General features: G+C 38.3%; 1 protein-coding gene across 1 annotated transcript in view; it reads left to right on the top strand.

Annotated features, from left to right (window-relative positions):
* LOC126195210 (AFG3-like protein 2) overlaps positions 1–15,994 on the top strand; it is a 150,643-nt gene extending 134,649 nt beyond the window's left edge. The window contains exons 13-15 of the mRNA XM_049933730.1: positions 12,279–12,473; positions 12,564–12,844; positions 14,843–15,994. Of these exons, the coding sequence (XP_049789687.1) occupies positions 12,279–12,473; positions 12,564–12,821 (453 nt within the window). The 3' untranslated portion in view covers positions 12,822–12,844; positions 14,843–15,994. The remainder of the gene's footprint in view (positions 1–12,278; positions 12,474–12,563; positions 12,845–14,842) is intronic.
* Positions 15,995–18,874: the final 2,880 nt, after the last annotated feature.

The following is an 18,874-nucleotide window of genomic DNA, read 5'->3' on the forward strand; positions in this document are numbered from 1 at the left end:
GCAAGCATTCATTAATTTCAATCAGCACAATTTCTTCAGCAGTGAGGAATTCAATCACACATCGCTGTTTTATATGAACATCTATATCACATTCCATTTGGAACACTCCTCTGCTGGTGCCAAGTACTGCAGAACAACGGAACCATCTGCGGATGAAAGAGGAAGATTAAAGTATTAGTGCTACACCAACGGCATGTGGCACAGACATTCAGAGTCACCACAAAAAAATAGGAGGCATATATGGGCCCATTTTAAATGCACCTCCACCTTGTTTTTGTTTCTTAGGGCCTTATATGCTTGCATTGCAAACTCTGATTTAGTTGTTTTGTTGTAGAACATGATTTTTCTAATGACAACAGTTTTTAAAAGTTTGCAGAAGACTAAGAATTAGCTGCATTTGGAAGCTTAACACACCTTTCGGTTTGCGGATTGTGTTATTGTCCTCTATATTTACTAGGCTCTGGTCTCATCAGAGTTGGATCACAGTTTCCAGGTTTACAACTCAAAGGCATGTTAAGCTTCGAATTTGTTGGACCCAGTCAGTCATTGTGGAGCAAGTCTGGCCTCTAGCTTCTATCAGGTTAATCCTGTAACAGTCTCCTTGCCGAAGTAGGGATCCTCCATCAAATCTTACGGATGCAATCACCGGTTGACAGTTTTCTAATCATTCAATTTACCAAATTCTTTCTGCATACAAGATTCGTCTACCATCTGACATCCTTCTTCAGGTGAGATTACCAGTTAGAATGCAGCTGTAGGCTCTCTGCTAAAATACTCTTGCCCCTCCATGACTAGTTAGTGCCTATGGTACAAATTGGGACCAAACTGCTGCGTGGCACTTCTCCTTCCATTCCTCGTGGAAGGCATCTACTGTCTTCTGTTTCTTCACAATGGTCATACAAGAGTAACCTGTAGTTTTATTTTATGTAACAATCCGCCTCCATGTTGTGATTCCAGAGCATTTAAGACAGTATTTCACTTTCTAGTGTAATGCCACCTCCTCCTGGTCTTCAGAATTCTTTGCCTCTAATATTGGCGGACAACTCATGGAATGTTGAGTTGGTCCTCCGGCGGCCTTTATTCTATTATTTATTTTCAGTTACTTTTGAGGCAAGGGCAGAGCACTGGGGATTGAGGCTTCTTCTGCCACATGCTGGGTTTGGGACCCTTGACTCTTCCTAGTTTGCCAGCTGGCTTGGTTGATACTCTTTTACCCTGTTTAATTGCATTTACATGCAGTTACCCTTTTGTCTACCATGTGCAATTTTTCGTTTTAAGGGTAGCACGCCAATAAATCATGGCTGCTGCCCCTGTATTAATACTTTGCCTTTAAAGGACTGGGAAGGGGATTGCTATAGGATCTAATGTTCTGACAGCTTAAAAATGTGAATGTGGATCTGGGTTATATTTGCTTATTCCTCCAAACCACCTTCCACTTCTTTACGAGATGACTTACTTGGAATTTGCAGCCACTCTTCTTTACTGAATAGCCGGCTGCTGGAAACCCTCAACTTCTCTGACGAATAACACTAGGTACAGGAATTTTTAGACTCTTTCTACTTGTGAAATAAGTATACATACAAACTTTACTTTTCGTCAACTAACCATGTATTTGACCTCCATACACAATAAAAATTTCACTTTTCACATGAATATGTGACTTCCTGCAAGTATCTCGTACAGGCAGACGTTAGAAACAAATTGAGTTACAGTTAAAAGGAAGTTGGCTTGGATACCATGATCTTTCTTAACATTAATCATAAAATGAGTCTTGCCTCTAACAAGGTTGCGTCAAAGAGTCTACAAGAGTACTTTTTCAACTGTTCTTGTTTTAATAACAATAGTCAATTACACACTAGCACAGAGCTGCATATAAACTCCATGGTTCTTCCTTACACACTCACTAAAACATATATGGAATGCCAAACAGAAACTTGTCGGTGCCATCCGACTGCCGCGTCTACTCTCTTCCTGCGACTAATTTTCAACCTTCACACACAAACATGTGACATGCAGTAGGTAGGATTCTACCATCCCACACTCATATCCAGAATATCATGTGTTCGAAATGGTAGAAGGCTGAGTGGTTCTAGGATTTACACAGAAATTCTCGAATCACTACATATCCCCCCCCCCCCCCCCCCAGATTGAACACATTTTATACATAATCACTATGCAAATAATATCACTGATAATAACATTTCATATCTTAACAGTATACATTTCTTACATATGTTTATATACATATCTTTCCTTTCCATAACAATTTTCTGTCCTACCTTGAACAATCTTTCACTTATTGTTTCTCTACTCTTTTCTTATCTTACTTTGTTATTAAGACATGAGCATTTCCTTGTGGTTTTAGTCAGCTTCACTAATATGTAAAACTTGTGAGGACTTTTTCTTTATTTTCCCCTTTTTTTTTCAGTCTTAAACATCAGATGTTCATGACACATGAGTAAAGTATTTTCTGTTCTTATCTTTTGTACTACCTTTATCTTAGTATGTACTATTTTCGTTATTTGTAGCTTGGAGGAACTGTGGACAAGATGAAAGTGTTCTTTTGACTCTCATTTAGTTCCATGAAACATAATAATGCTAGTCGTTCATAGAATTCATACTTCCCAGAATAATCTCTACAAAATTTGTGACTTTTGTCACGATACTGTTCCCTTCTCCTTGGATCAGCACCTATTCCTTGTGCTTGTGGGTTGACCTTATGAGAGCACTTCCTCTTTCCATTTTAGTAGGTACGTCCATACAAAACAATTTATATACAATTCTAGGCATTTTAGTGTCAAAAAATGTATTTTAATTGTGCATATAAAGTCATATATCAACAAATTTTAGTAATAGGTCACATTTTGGCTAACTTTTTATATAATAGGTCAAATTTATATCAACTTATGCCAAAAACACATATATCATTTTTCTTGTCTTAGGGACACACAAATAAGAAAATGAATATGTTGCTCACGAGACAATGTTTAACGTGCTATTATGAAAGATAAACAGATAAATTAGTTGACAGCTTTATTTCTCAGGACTGTAGCAGAAAATCAGTGTACCAAAACAGTCGTTTCGTTAACATAAAACATTGTTGTGCAGAGTCGACAATACGCTCTCAGAGCCAACAAAGGTGGCAGTCGCACAGGTGTTCCCAGTAACCAGTTTGAATACAACCTATGCCTAAAGCAAAGTGCTCTGATAGCATGAAGTTGCGAGGATATGTTCGAGAATTTGGAGAGAAGTTCTTTAGTACTGATGGGAAAATATTATTTTGTAAACTGTGTGTAGTTGGTTAGTGCAGAAAAGTGCTTTAATGTGTAACAACACTGTAATACCGCTAAACACAGCAGCTGTGTGAAACAAAGTGCTGAAAATAACAGCAGGCAAATGCTGCTGTTTGAACAGACAGGTCAATTGTCAACCGTGCAAACATTCTGCAAGGATTTGTGTGAGGTGATGGTGTCCTGCATCATCCCATTGCAGCAGCTGAAGAATCCACACTTCAGACGGTTCTTGAAGAAGTACACAACACATTCAGTTCCAGATGAATCTACACTGAGAAAGAACTATTTATCCGTGTCCTACAATGATGTGCTCAACAAAATACGAATTACTGTTGCTGAGCAAACAATCTGGCTGTCGATAGATGAAACTACTGACATTAGTGGGCGATGTATTGCAGATGATGTTGTTGGTATTCTAAAAGTTGATGGCCCTGGAGATATGTTCCTACTAATGTGTGAAGCTCTTGATAGAGTAAATAATTCGACGATTGCTATTTTGTTTGACAACTCTCTGTAGCTACTGTGGCCGGATTGTGTGAAAAGAGACGTCTTGCTGCTTGTAACAGATGGTGCTTCATATATGGCTAAAGCAGCCAAAGGGCTTCAAACTCTCTACCCCACTATGGTGCACGCCACTTGCCTTGCACAGAGTTGCCGAAGAGGTGCGATCAAATTACCCTGATGTGGGCAAATTAATTTCCTGTTGCAAGAAAATCTATGTGAAGGCTCCGCTACGGGTGCAGAAATTCGAGGAACAGGCACCTTCAACGCTCCTCCCACCTAAACCTGTTCCTACACGATGGGGTTCTTGGCTTAATGCTGCTGAGTATTACTGCACCAACTACACCCAAATAAAGACAATCTTCTGTGAGCTTGATAGCGATGAATAAAGTGCTATCAAAATTGTGAAAGAAGTTTTTACAGGTACATTGTCACGAAACTTGGCATACATCAACGCCAATTTTTCAGTGATATCAAAAGCCATCAAACAAGTGGAAGCTGTTGGCACTCGGCTATGTGAGGCCCTGAGTATTGTGCAACATGTGCAGAGTGACTTGGGTCGAGCTTGTGGTCATGCGCCTGACAAAGTGAAAACCAAATTGCAAAGTGTTCTCCAGCGGAATCCTGGATATTCTACACTGTCCAAAATTAGTGGCAGTCTTTCAGCGAATGCCCCAACATTTGAAGATACTGAAACAAAGCTGAACTCCAGTGACTCGGCTGCCTTCAAGTATGCTCCAGTGACGTCTTGTGAAGTGGAGAGGAGCTTTTCCAGGTACAAAACTATCCTCGGCGACAACCGTAGATCTTTGACTGACATACGGTATTAAATAATGTGAAACGCTGTAAATACTATGTAAAAATAAAAACATTGTTTTACTGTTTCGATAGATGATCTTTTCACTGTACTTTGTGTTCAGAAAATAAAACATTCAGGCATTCAAAAAATAGGTGCAAATTAGCCACAAACCCTACAGAAAGAAAGAACTATACTTACAATATTTTGAGAAGTGAGTTTTGTATTACTTTATGGTGAATAAACAAACAAGAATGCTTTAAATAAACTTCTATTAAGTCACATTTAATTTTTTTAAGGTCATATTTACGTAAGGTTTAGGTCATAAATGCTTACATATTTCACTGTTTTTTAGGAGATTAAAATCCGGGCCCTACTAATTACTACTTTATAGTTGATAGTTATGTAAGAGCATCTCTACTTATGTAGATTCGATGTAGAACCGTCATAGCTTCCTATATATGTGTGCATATTTACATATGTACACAGGTTTTCCCTAAAACACCTGGCGGTTCTCACATTGTGAAGCTCCCGCTGGAGGTTTGAGTCCTCCCTCGGGCATGGGTGTGTGTGTGTTGTTCTCAGCATAAGTTAGTTTACAGTTTGGTCTCTTAGCAATTCACACATATTTGAACATTTCTCACATCATGACAGGCTTCCTCTTTTGTGACTTAATGTTTGTGTAGAAGTGTCTATTTGTGTATATGTGGATGTGTGTTCATGTAGTCTAATTCATCGGCCTTCTTCTCTAAAGATAAGATTTAGGTTTTTAGTAACGACGAAAATAAGGAAGGACTTCAGCGATAGAAGTTTTTGAATACGGAAAGAGGGGAAAAAATAGATAGGTCCTCAAATGAAGTAGGAAGGAAAAAATAGATATGGATGCTAGGATCCAAGAAGAAAAAGAATATAACCCCAAAGACAGGAAACCCTTTCCACCCCCATTCCCTAGGATCCCTACCCCTCAGGTACTTCAGTCAGACACCAGAGGTGGTTTGGTGTTAAATTGTCTCCTATAGAACGTACTAGTCCCACTTTCACCCTTTGAGGTCCCCGAAGAAAATCCTTGCAACCCTATGGAAATGGCAAATGATGAAAAATCAGGCACACTTGTTTGTGAGCGTTGTTTGAAAGGTGTTACACCGTCCGGGTTATCTGGATACTTCCCACTAACACCAACCTGTCAGAACTCCGGAGATGGGAACTTGCCCTTCAGTATATCCTCTCTTCTCGTTATCCGCCAGGCCTCAGTCTCCGCTAATTTCAATTTGCCGCCGCTCATACCTCACCTGTCTTTCAGCAACATCTTTGCCTCTTTACTCCCGCCCGACTGACATCTCTGCCCAAACTCTTTGCCTTTACAAATGTCTGCTTGTGTCTGTGTATGTGCGGATGGATATGTGTGTGTGTGTGTGCGAGTGTATACCTGTCCTTTTTTCCCCCTAAGGTAAGTCTTTCCGCTCCCGGGATTGGAATGACTCCTTACCCTCTCCCTTAAAACCCACATCCTTTCGTCTTTCCCTCTCCTTCCCTCTTTCCTGATGAGGCAACAGTTTGTTGCGAAAGCTTGAATTTTGTGTGTATGTTTGTGGTTGTTTGTGTGTCTATCGACCTGCCAGCACTTTCGTTCGGTAAGTCACATCATCTGTGTTTTTAGATATATTTTTCCCACGTGGAATGTTTCCCTCTATTATATTCAAGGTATAAAATACTGTGTACAAAATAGAAAATCTATACACTATGGTACTACAGTTGTTCAGCTAGTCACATCTTACTATATTTTCCAAAAACATAATACTCTATTTAGTTTATTTAGTCTAGATATCACTTTTTGTCTGTGATTTTCTTAAGTTGTTCTCTATTTCATAGTCATATCAGGTTTTCTAATCAATAAGATTACAGAATAGTTCTAGATTTTAAAGTAATTCGGTGCAGGAAACTGGAAAAAACACCAAAAACAACTCTGGTTCAGACGGTCGTTACTCCACTCGTTAACTCTGAATGTTAACGTCCCTGGGGGATATACAATTTTACATCCTTCATATTGTGCCCCCTCCCCGTTGTGTTAAATGTCAATCGAAATATTTCCTTATAGTACCCCAAGTATTGTTATAATATTTTGGGCCCCACAGATCTGATATTAACTTTTCTTGAGCACTGGCAGACCAGTCCTTCTTAAATTTCTTTTGAAAGTCTTCCCAAGAGGAAAAATTCTCAATATTTATTGTTCCCCATTCTGAGGCTTCCCCTAGAAGTTACCCCACAGCAAATTCGATCTTCTTGGAATCTTCCCTGTTTTTTTTTGTTTTTTTTTGCAAAACTTGATTAAATATTTTTAAGAAATGTGTTGCATGTACATGTCCATCTGGCTTAAATTTAGGGATTTGTCTAGATAATCCTGAATTAGCTCCCCATTGCAAATCGGTCACCGCTTCACTAGTTAACACGACCTTAAGTGAAGTTACCCTTTTTTCTACTTTGTCTTGGATAAGCTTAATTTCTCTCCACAGGTTGTCCATACCCTTCCTGGTATCATTAAGTTCGAAAGAAGGAATAGACGATATCTTCCCATATGTTACTCTCCCGGTAACCTTTCGATCTATAATTTCTCCAAATTGTACCTCCAAACTAATTATGTTTATAATATCGGAGTTAGCTGTTTTCTCTTTGAAATTCCTTTCTACATTATCTACCTGTGTATTGACACCTTTAATTTGCAATTGAATAATTGGCATTAATTCATTATGCTTATCTACACTGTCTTTCAAAGCTCTTACATCATTATATTTAATATTGTACATGTTTTCAAAAGATCTTAACTTTTCAATAAGTTCTGATTCTACATTATTACATTTGTTCTCGGTGTCAAGTTCTAACATTTTCTATAAATCTTGAAAATTGTCATTCTGTTTCTGACTAAGGTTAGTATACATATAATTTATATGAGTGGTCAAAGAATTTGTCAACTCGTTCTTTAAATCTACTTTTAAATTCTATGCTTTAGTACTTATGGTGTCAAATTCAGCCTTCAAAGCACCCATGCTTTCGCATAGATTACTAAATTCCTTGCTTTGACAGTCGACTTTGGCATTTAACAAACCTAAATTTGTCGTTTGAGTATTTAATGATTTTAATGTAAGACTTTGATCTTTGATTGAATTTATCAACTCAGCCCAGTCAGGCACTTCTTTGCTAATGTTCATGGCTATAGCTGGGTCTCAATCTGTATACTGAGCAAGCAGTAAAGGAAACAAAAGAAAAATTCGGAGTAGGTATTAAAATTCATGGAGAAGAGTTAAAAACTTTGAGGTTCGCCGATGACATTGTAATTCTGTCAGAGACAGCAAAGGACTTGGAAGAGCAGTTGAACGGAATGGACAGTGTCTTGAAAGGAGGATATAAGATGAACATCAACAAAAGCAAAACAAGGATAATGGAATGTAGTCAAATTAAATCGGGTGATGCTGATGGAATTAGATTAGGAAATGAGACACTTAAAGTAGTAAAGGAGTTTTGCTATTTAGGGAGTAAAATAACTGATGATGGTCGAAGTAGAGAGGATATAAAATGTAGACTGGCAATGGCAAGGAAATCGTTTCTGAAGGAGAGAAATTTGTTAACATCAAGTATAGATTTAAGTGTCAGGAAGTCGTTTCTGAAAGTATTTGTATGGAGTGTAGCCATGTATGGGAGTGAAACATGGACGATAACCAGTTTGGACAAGAAGAGAATAGAAGCTTTCGAAATGTGGTGCTACAGAAGAATGCTGAAGATAAGGTGGGTAGATCACGTAACTAATGAGGAGGTATTGAATAGGATTGGGGAGAAGAGAAGTTTGTGGCACAACTTGACTAGAAGAAGGAATCGGTTGGTAGGACATGTTTTGAGGCATAAAGGGATCACAAATTTAGCATTGGAGGGCAGCGTGGAGGGTAAAAATCATAGAGGGAGACCAAGAGATCAATACACTAAGCAGATTCAGAAGGATGTAGGTTGCAGTAGGTATTGGGAGATGAAGAAGCTTGCACAGGATAGAGTAGCATGGAGAGCTGCATCAAACCAGTCTCAGGACTGAAGACCACAACAACAACAACAACAACAACATAGCTGGGTCTTGAGTTTCCCCAACCTGTTGTATATCTTCCACACTTTTATATGCCTTAGCTCTTGTAAGCATTTAAAACTAACTTCAAATATAATAATTACACAATAACAATTCACTCAACGATATCTTATCTTGCACCACTTCATACTAAAGTAATCAAGTTTTGTTTCACACTCGCCAGAGTAGAATTTTTGATTCTTAGGTGAGAGAATGTGGAGGCAGGTCAGCACCGGTGAACAGCGGCTGGTGCCGGCGGCGTCAGATGTATGTTGTTTTCTGCGTCTGTGTCCCCACGATGTGTGCAAGAGCTGTATACCCTCCGCACTTGATCTTCTTAGCTGAAGCATTCTGTGCCTACTTCTTAGACAAATACTTTCATAATTTGATTGAATCTGTGGTGGATATCATTAACTCCATATGAACTCTCTCTCGATGGATGGACTAGTGACTTCTGTTTGGTCCCTTGACCACCAGCCAACCATCCACCCAGTGATACCTCTCACAGTTGACTGTGTGAATAATGATAGTGCCTGTACTTCCTCTAGAGGAGGCAGGATCCATTCCCAGCACATTCATTCACAGCAGCTTCCACTCCCTTGATGGTAGTCAGAGCAATTTCCAGCTGCTTACAAATGTCATGTAGCTCATCCCATAAGTTTGTAGACTTCCATGGCCAGTGTCAATATGAATAAAATCACTTTGGGTATTAGGCTGTGTTTTTATGAAACACAACTACTACTGAAATGCAGATATTTTGATCGAATTTGCAGTGGTCCTCTTCAGGTCCGTTAATTTCCCTGAAGAGGACTGCTGCAGAGTTGGTCAAAAACTCAACATTTTAGTTGTTTTAGTCTTTCAAAATGATGCAACCTAATGCCCTAAATTATATCTTTCTTTGTTCAAATCTCTCATCCCACGTTTTAGAACAGCATTCACAGTGGGACTACACGGTGGCTGGTGCAGTGTTTTACAGAAAAGTAAAGAAATAACTTTAAAATAAGCTTGCTGATTCTTTATCCATTTATGTATCTATTAGGTTAATCCCCCAATTTACTATTGATGCAGATAATATATATTCCTGTTGAACAGAAAACTAAGTGTAACAACATATGTTAGTTACAGTATGTGCTACAGTAACTAAATCACAAATGCTGATTTACTACGAATTATGTTGTGCACAACACTCATAACTTCCAAAAGCTCTCAAAAACGAATAATTATTCTTTCGAATATATGCTTTGTACTGTGCTACTACTGCCAAAATTGTATAAAACACAAATGTTGATTACAGCTAGTGCCATAGCTTGAAATGTATTTTTTCTGGCACTGAGCATATGAAAATACACAATACATCAAATTGCACAAGAGTTTTCATTCAGTTAACGTTTTTTGACCTATGTTTTCGAGGCAGATTTATTTGATACATGATTTTACTTGGACGCAAAGGAAATAATGTAAGTCTGCTTATATCAGCTTACATACAAAAATAAATGTGCTAATTGCATCAGTTTTGCTCTTACGTGGTTTTGTGACATCTTTTACACTAGTGTGTCAAAGATGAACAGTGTAATGTCAACATACATTGCAAAGCCAATATAAAATGAGGGGCACAACAAAGCACATCTTCTGCTTGGGGTGCTAAGAATGCAATGTTTAGTATGTCATAGCACTGGGAGGAGCAGGATTCATATCCCCATTGAGCCGTCCAGGCAGGTTTTCTATCGTTTCCTACATCAGTTAAGGTCAATGTTAGAATGGGTCCGAGCTTGTGTTATGTCTCGAACAAAATTATGAGCAGGACACTAAATTCTAAGCTTCCTTCCCTTCATAGCTCTTACCAGGCTTTTGTTGTTTTCTTTAGATATAGTTCTGGGTTAACACAAACAACAGTTAATTAGATGCTAAAGCTTCCTTCCCTTCATAGATCTTACCAGGCTTTTGTTGTTTTCTTTAGATATAGTTCTAGGTTAACACAAACGACAGTTAATTAGATGCTATTGAATTATCTACATCTATAACCATACTCTGCAAACCACTGTGAAGTTCATGGCAGAGAGTACTTTGCATTGTACCATGTGTTGCGGTTTCTTCCCATTCTGTTCACATGTGGAATGACTTGTTAAATGCCTTTTTTTGCACTGTAGTTGGTCTTAATTTATATTTGCGATTCCTGTAAGAGCGATAAGTAGGGACTATTATCACATTGCTAGATTTCCACTTAATTCTGTTTCTTGACCCTTTGTAAGTAGGTTTTTGTGGGTTAGTTGGCATCTATTTTCAAGCATCTGCCAGGTCTGTTTTTTCGGTATTCCTGTAGTGCTCTCACACAGGTCAAACAAGTCTGTCACAATTTATGCTGCCTTCTTTGTGTGCATTCAAAACCACCCCCCACCCCCAATTGTATTATTTGGTATATGTTCCATACACTTGAGCAGCTTCTAGAATAGGTTGTTTGAGAGTTTTGTCAGCAATCTTCTTTGTAGAATATCCTACCAATTGGTGTTCTCTGAATATCGTTAATTTTACCATTAGAGTAATGGCTGATATTGAGTTGCATTGATGTAATAATATTTTACATAATTACGTAGGGCTGACCACAGTTATTGCCTCACTACATAGTTAATACTCACTAGCCACTTACCTTTGATTAGTTTTACCAATAAGTGTGTAAAGTAACTTTCCTCAAAAGGCTTCCTTAATATATCTGTCAAAATGCAATTTCCTACAGTGTGGAGAAAAAAAGTCTTCATACTGTAATGAACATCTCTTCCATATTCTTGTGGGCAGTAACACGGGGTGTTTCCAAATAATTCATCAGGTTTCACAAGACTATATTATCTACATGAATGAAGACAGAAAAGTAGGGTAATTTTTACTTCCACATCAATACTTGGAAGTTTACCTTGATATCCTTTGTAAGTTTGCTGCTTCATGTGATTACCTATAAGCATCTCCCTGGTGCATGTAGCTCATCCATTAACAAAAAGGTATTTTTTGTTCCTTTTAAACATGTACCATTCAGTTTCTACTGTGCAACATGATTTTCATAACAGTGAGCTACCTCAATGACGTGTTAGCAGTAAGGTGGCATACAGATTTCTCGTAGCACCATTGGCCTTCAATGTCACGTCGTCTCTCAACAGAGGTTTGTGAAAGACTTCACATATAGGTCTCCCCTTCCAGAAACTTTGGCTGAAATATTACAGTACATAATAGCAGCAGTGAATGCATGAACCGTAGACATGCACGCTAAAGTATGAAAATAGTTTGACTATTGGTTGGATGTTCATGTGCCCAGTAGTAGGCACACTGAACATTCATGAAAAGTAAATAAGACTTTTGATCTTGAGCATGAATGAAGAAAGTACCTCAAGATGTACCCTTGTAAATTTGGATAGTTGTGTTTTGAAAATAAAAACTTGGTAGTCCTATTGTGTGAGTTGAAATTCACCACAAATTTCTGCCTTCATTAATGTGAAATCAGGTGAAACTTTTTGAAACATCCTATGCATCTGATCAAAATGCTGGATCTAAAACGGAAACTGTTATTAAGAAATATTGATTGGAATTGAATTGTTCGCAGGTTGTGCATTTTGGAATGAATGAAAAGCTAGGAAATATAAGTTTTGACATGCCTCAACCTGGAGAGATGGTTTTGGAGAAGCCATATTCAGAGAAAACTGCTCAGCTGATTGATTCTGAGGTTCGTCAATTGATACAGAGCGCTTACGAACGTACAACTTCGTTACTTACTGATCATAAAGATGATGTCCGAAAGGTATGTTACTACCTGACAAACATTGGCACTAATAAATAATGATTTGATCCTAAAACCTGTTAAAACTGATGAAATATATCTCTGCAACAGGTTGCAGAACGCCTGTTAAAAAAAGAAATTTTAAGTCGGGATGATATGATTGAATTGCTTGGGGCACGACCGTTCCCTGAAAAGTCAACATATGAAGAATTTGTTGAAGGAACGGGGTCATTTGAAGAAGACACGACTTTACCAGAGGGTCTTCGTGAATGGAATAAAAGCAGAGAGCAAGATGGAAATACTGACAGTGGAAAAAGTGAGGAAGATCTTAAGGGCAAAAGTACGGCAATGAAGATCAGTTCAGCATAAGATACTATGTAGAACTCATCGAGGTAAGCTATTTTTTATATCATCATTTAACTTGGTTATGAATGATCTTTTAAAAGTAGTGTGACAGGATTACTGAAGTTAGCATGTATTTTGTAACAAACAGTTAATTTTTTTCACACTCAAGAATATTCTGTGCTTGCAGCTAGCACTTTTCTTCATTTCGCTTTTCCTTTAGGGAGCATGCCAACAGTTTTTGAAATGTTTTCTGTTTGGAGGTAAGCCTTGAAGCTAGTCATTGTGATACAGATACTGATGATGTATCTTAGAGGTGTTTTTTTCTCAGTTGGAACTAATGTCATACATCCAATAGAATTCAGTCTTTTATTTATAACATTAATTCTCTTAGAGTATCTGAGATTTATTTTTGTTTTGCATCATGTGGTGGAACTGTTTTTGCTGAGCAAAATTCATTCACTGATTGGATGAGGGATGCACAGTGCTCGGGAGGCAGTACACTTTGCCAGTCAATCTTTGAGTGTGATCCTTGCTTGCCAATTTACTTAGTACTATGGCATTGTTGTGAGTGAAATCAAAGCTTTCCTATTGCAGCATTCAGTTTTAAAATACTGAAAACCTTTTAATGAATTGTGGGTAGGCTGTTACATGAGACTGTAATTCACAATGAGGCAGGTTTATACTCTGGTCTGATGCTCACTTCTATTTTCTTTTTATGGGGTTACTTCTTTTACTAAGATTTATTCGGTATGGTGAACACCCTAGATACACAGTTGAAAATAAAATTGCTTACCATAAAGTCCGCTACACTACAGCGAAAGGCATAATGCCAATTTTATTCTTAAAAGTTTTTATCTGTTTCTTAATTCACAAACTTTTGTTCATGTTGATTTCCGTTTTTATCAAGCAGACATTTCTCATGCATTATTAAATCAGTTCATTAAGTCTGAAGTCTGTGTCCAACAGAATTTAAAATGATGTTCCATGCAACACACTTCCATTTCCCAAGGCAGTATGTCACTACTTAGCCACCCTACTGTCAGAGCACAGTAAAATGTGGGTAAACCACCATTGGTAGCATATGAGAGATTTTTTGGATGCTAACATTTAGATGATCCGAGTATTTGATTATCTTTAGTAAGGGGGGGGGGGGGGGGGGGGAGAGAAAGTATTCAAAATTTTATGAATTGATGTAAGTTTCTATTTTGTTGGTTTTTTCCTCCCACTTAGCTGCGGCTCCCTTCTGCACCACGTGTTTCTCTTGTATATTTCCACATTCCCAAAATGAGGGGACCATCTGTGGTGTGGAACATGACAAAAAACATTAAATAACCAATACATTTAAAACTCTTGGGGGTAGTTGAATTTACTCCATAAATGAGTCATATTACATGTTTTCACACACTAAAAACTTTCTCTTGGTTTATCAAGTTACCTCAAAATATGATACCATATGACACAATACAGTAAGACTAAGCAAAGTAAACCAGTTTTTTTTTTTTTTTTTTTTTTTTTTTTTTTTCATACTGATATCTCCGTTGTTACCTATTCAAGAAAACATGATGTAATTAAGCAGTTGAAATTTATTCTGACCAAATCTCCCTTAAACCTCCCTTAAAATCACTATCTAATGTTGGTCACCCTAATTGTACTATATGCACAGAATAAATTAGCACCTTCCTGGGAATGGAGAAACAGGTAGAAGTCTAATGATACGTGTTGTTTCTGCCCGTTGTCAATCATAGCTAGGAAACAGTACATCATGTTTTAGCAACATCGCTTTGTAGTAGGTATTGTGAATGTGAAATGTTGACTTCAGTGAGCTGGATGCTTTTACACATTCCCCCCACACTTGTTTGTGTGCAATCTGTTGATCTGGTTTAAATGAAAAGTATATGCTGCATCAAGATAGTTTTGCCATCAATATGAAATGCTGCTGTGTAAATAGTTATCCGAGACATTCGTAAAAATATGCTATCATTTCACATGTGAGACGAATGAGTACATTTCCACTAAAGCTTGTTGTTGAATATGGTTTGTTGCAGTACTAGTCGCTGGCACCCTCATAAGCGAGTGAACCTGACTCTTAGGATGCCTCTGCGAGTTACAGTTAATCAACATACCAAATTGCATTGTCTTCAAAGAGTGCCAGTTGATGAGCCAAACCTAAGTGGAATTTCATCATCAGTAAACTGGTCTGAGCATTTTAAAAATGCTCTTTTTCTATGCCATTAGCATCAGTCTGCACATTTTATATATGTGTTGTATCTGTTAAAACTTTTTTATTTTATTTTTAATTGCTGCCAGTTCAACTGAGGAATACTTTTGTAAAACATTGCTGAAGAACCTATGTATTCAAAATGTTTCTGAAATACAAATCAGTATTTATGATTCAGCAGAAATACAGAAGTATTTGTAAAGTTTGTGATCATTTTTGTATAAGTATTTTCATTGTTTAATCATTTTGTACATAAATGATTTTCTAGGATATCTTTTTTTCACATTTCAGTCCATTTTTGTAGGGTTTGTTGTTTTGTGACATTTCTAATATGTTGTTATAGGTCCCATCATTTCCATTACTCAGATTTCAGAATCATTTTAGAAACAGGTTGTGTAGTTTGTATGTGGAGATATTGAACATCAGACTTGTGTATTTATTTTGGTAGATAGTGCGAGTTACATAGCATGTTGCGAAGGCTTCATTCATTTTGTGGACTTAAAATGATGAGGGTAAAACAGTGTGAAGGGTATAGAATGATTCATGTGAGACCTGAAGCCACCCATTTTACTGATCATCATGTTACAGTTTCATTGTAATATGCAGGAAGATATAAATTAGAGAAAAAGTAAAAGCAAACTGCTCAAAGGATCACAGTTTTAATCACATGAAATTGTGAGATGCAGATAGTGGGGAATCTAAGTATTACTGTATGAGAAAAACCTTACTAAATTGTAAACCACATAGCTACTAAATAGAAGCACAAAGATATTACTCTTGTTATTCAGTGCATTGAAATTCTAAAGTATAACATGTTACTGTGACTGCCATATATACTTCGTATATCTGGTACGGTTGATTAACTGTCAACTAAAACTTGAGATGTGTGAAAACAGTGATGTGCCTGTACAGATTATGAAGGTTAGTATTTATTGTAGATGACATATAATTTTTTTAATTAAAAAAAGAAAATGAAAAATGGGTGTTTAATTTTCCTTTAGAGACAGAATAATTTGTATCCACTTTTCTTAGTGTCTCCGTACCTACCTCACTCCAAAACAAACAGTATTTGTCAGTGATTAAAAAGGATGCAAGTCTTTACCAGAGTTCAGAAGAAAGCATGTGTGTGGGAATGTGTGATAAGTCACAAACACTGCAGAAAAGGGAAATAAAGTATTGCAAATAATGAAAGCACTGTGCAATGTTTCTTCCTACAGGATTGGTTCAAGACAGTTATGTGAATTGTAAGATTCTTGCTCTGGTAGTATTCACAACCAGTGGGGCAGTAACGAGTAGTATAGGTTTTTGCCTTGCCAGAGAAGTCTATAAATTCAAAATGGTTAATGTTAGATCATCATTATTTTCATTATCTGCTAGACATATTCAGAAGCAGACTACACTTTTGTAACCTGGCTTAAAGCATGTTCTGTTGAGTAAAAATATTACATAAAGGATATATTACTACACACCATATAGCAGAGATGTTGAGTCGGAGATAGGCACAACAAAAAGAATGTTAAACAAATAAGCTTTTGGCCAAAAAGGCCTTCATCAGAATTTCAGAATTAGACAACATACACACACACAAATGCAACTCACACAATCACGGCCACAGTATCTGACTGCCGAGGCCAGACTGCAATCAGTAGTACATGATGGATGGGAGAAGCAGTCTGGTTGGTGGGAGTAAGATTGAAAGGGGGGGGGGGGGGAGGGGGGCAGCAGAAAAGGAGAGAAGTAAAAAGACTGTGGGTGCATTGGTGAAATAGACGGACTGTTGTGTTGGAATTTTTTCGCACATATTTTTACACATTTTTATCCTCCACAATGGATCCTTGCTCCTTCCATCTGTGTCAATACGGAAAACTTTCCTCATCCTTAGCCAGAAGCCAGTCCCACATATTGTTCCTGCATAGTTGCTTGGCCCATAGAATCCCCCAAAATGGCCTTACCATTAAATTACCCATCTTCGGCTGCAACCCCTCCTTCCACAATGACATCCATCTATTCCGATTGTCAGTCCTTAATCCTCACTGACATAGTCCTGCAAAACCATGTTAATCAGGCCCAAACCTCCTTGCGATACCACGTCTCCATCTGTAAAATTCTCCTGCGATGCAAGTCCAAATTCCTGTATCCCATATCACACATTGTAACTCTTGCCCTCAAGGAGCTAGAGCAGCATGCAGAACACCACCTCAAAAAACTCTCCAATCTGCTCACTTCTCTTTCATGCCTTGGAGTATCATTATCCATGATCTCTAAAAGAACCGCCAATCTCAAATCCCCTCATAGCTGACAAAGCCTGTCTCGCAGACCCATTATATTTACCCCACCCTATAAAACTCCTTCCCACTGCCATACAAAATCCATAACCTAAATAGACCCAAACACAATCAAGAATCTTTCCTCCCAAAGCCTTAGTCCCACAGAAGTACTACACCTTTCCAAAGGTCTCACCTTTTGCCCCACTCCCAAATTCAATCATGCTGGTTTTGTTAAAGACGTTTTTTCCTTCTACCAGTTCCTATAGTGGAAACACTTTTTTGCCACCACCCCTGCCAATCAGACTTGTCAAAAAATTAATGTTGAACCCTGCCTGACTCAGTTCACTCCTCCATCCAACCCTGATTGGTCCCCACTGCCCCCAAATCGCCTCCTGTTAACTTTCCAAAATTTCTTAACCTCAAACCTTGTCTCATTATTATTCACCGAATCCCTCATGCAAGCTAACATTAAATCCACATAAAGAACTGCACTCCACCACGTAAAAACTGATCCCGATCTGATTATCCTAACAGCTGACAAAGGCTCCACAACTGTTGTTTTGAACTGCAAGGATTACCTGGAAGAAGGACTCTACCAGCTGTCAGATTCCACCACCTGCAAACCCTGCCACAGTGATCCCCTTTCAGAAACCCAGCAGTATCTCCCTGCAGTCCATCTCTCTCTGCTCACCCTTACCACTCCCCTGCAGTCCTACCTTCTGCATGCTACCCTATGTCCATAAACCCAGTGACCTAGAACACCCCATTTTGGACTGTTACTGTGCCCCCTGTGAGAAAATCTCTGCTTTCGTAGACTAATACCTTCATCTTGTTACCTGCAACCTACTCGCCTATATAAAAGTACCAACTATTTCCTTCCCCTACTTTCCACAGTTCTGTTCCTTTACCGCATGGTGCCCTGCTTCCCACTGTTGATGCAGCCTCTCTTTATACCAAAGTTTCTAATATCCATAGGCTTGCTGCTATTGGAACCTATAACATCCTACCTAATTACTGTGATCAACCATATCCTCATCCACAATTACTTCTCCTTTGAAGGTATCACCTGCAGACAAATCTGGGCAATGAACACCCATATGGCACCATCCTGTGCTAACCTATATATGGGCCATCAAGAGAGATCCTTTTTTAACCACCCAAATCCCAAACCCCTCAACTGCTTCCGATTCATTGATGAAATCTTCGTGATATGGATTTAGGGCAAGGACCTATCCATATTTCCCCAGAACCTCAACACCTTCTCCCCAGTCACTTCACCTGGTCCTCAACCCAACAAGCCATCTTCCTCGATGTTAACCTTCATCAGTACCTCTGCCCATATCAAACCCATCAACCACAAGCAATACCTCCATTACAACGGCTGCTATGCATTCCACACTAAGAAGTCCTGCTCATAAAGCCTAGGCATTTGTGGCCACCGCATCTGTAGTGATAAGTGGCCTCTCTTGAAATATAGCAAGGGTCTCATTGAGGCCTTCACAGACTGTAATTACCCTCCCACCCTTGTACGGATACGGATCTGCCATACCTTATCTCTCCAATCACCCTTCACATCCTTAAGTCCCACCTTC

The sequence above is a fragment of the Schistocerca nitens genome, chromosome 1, assembly GCF_023898315.1.
Source record: "Schistocerca nitens isolate TAMUIC-IGC-003100 chromosome 1, iqSchNite1.1, whole genome shotgun sequence".
NCBI lineage: Eukaryota > Metazoa > Arthropoda > Insecta > Orthoptera > Acrididae > Schistocerca > Schistocerca nitens.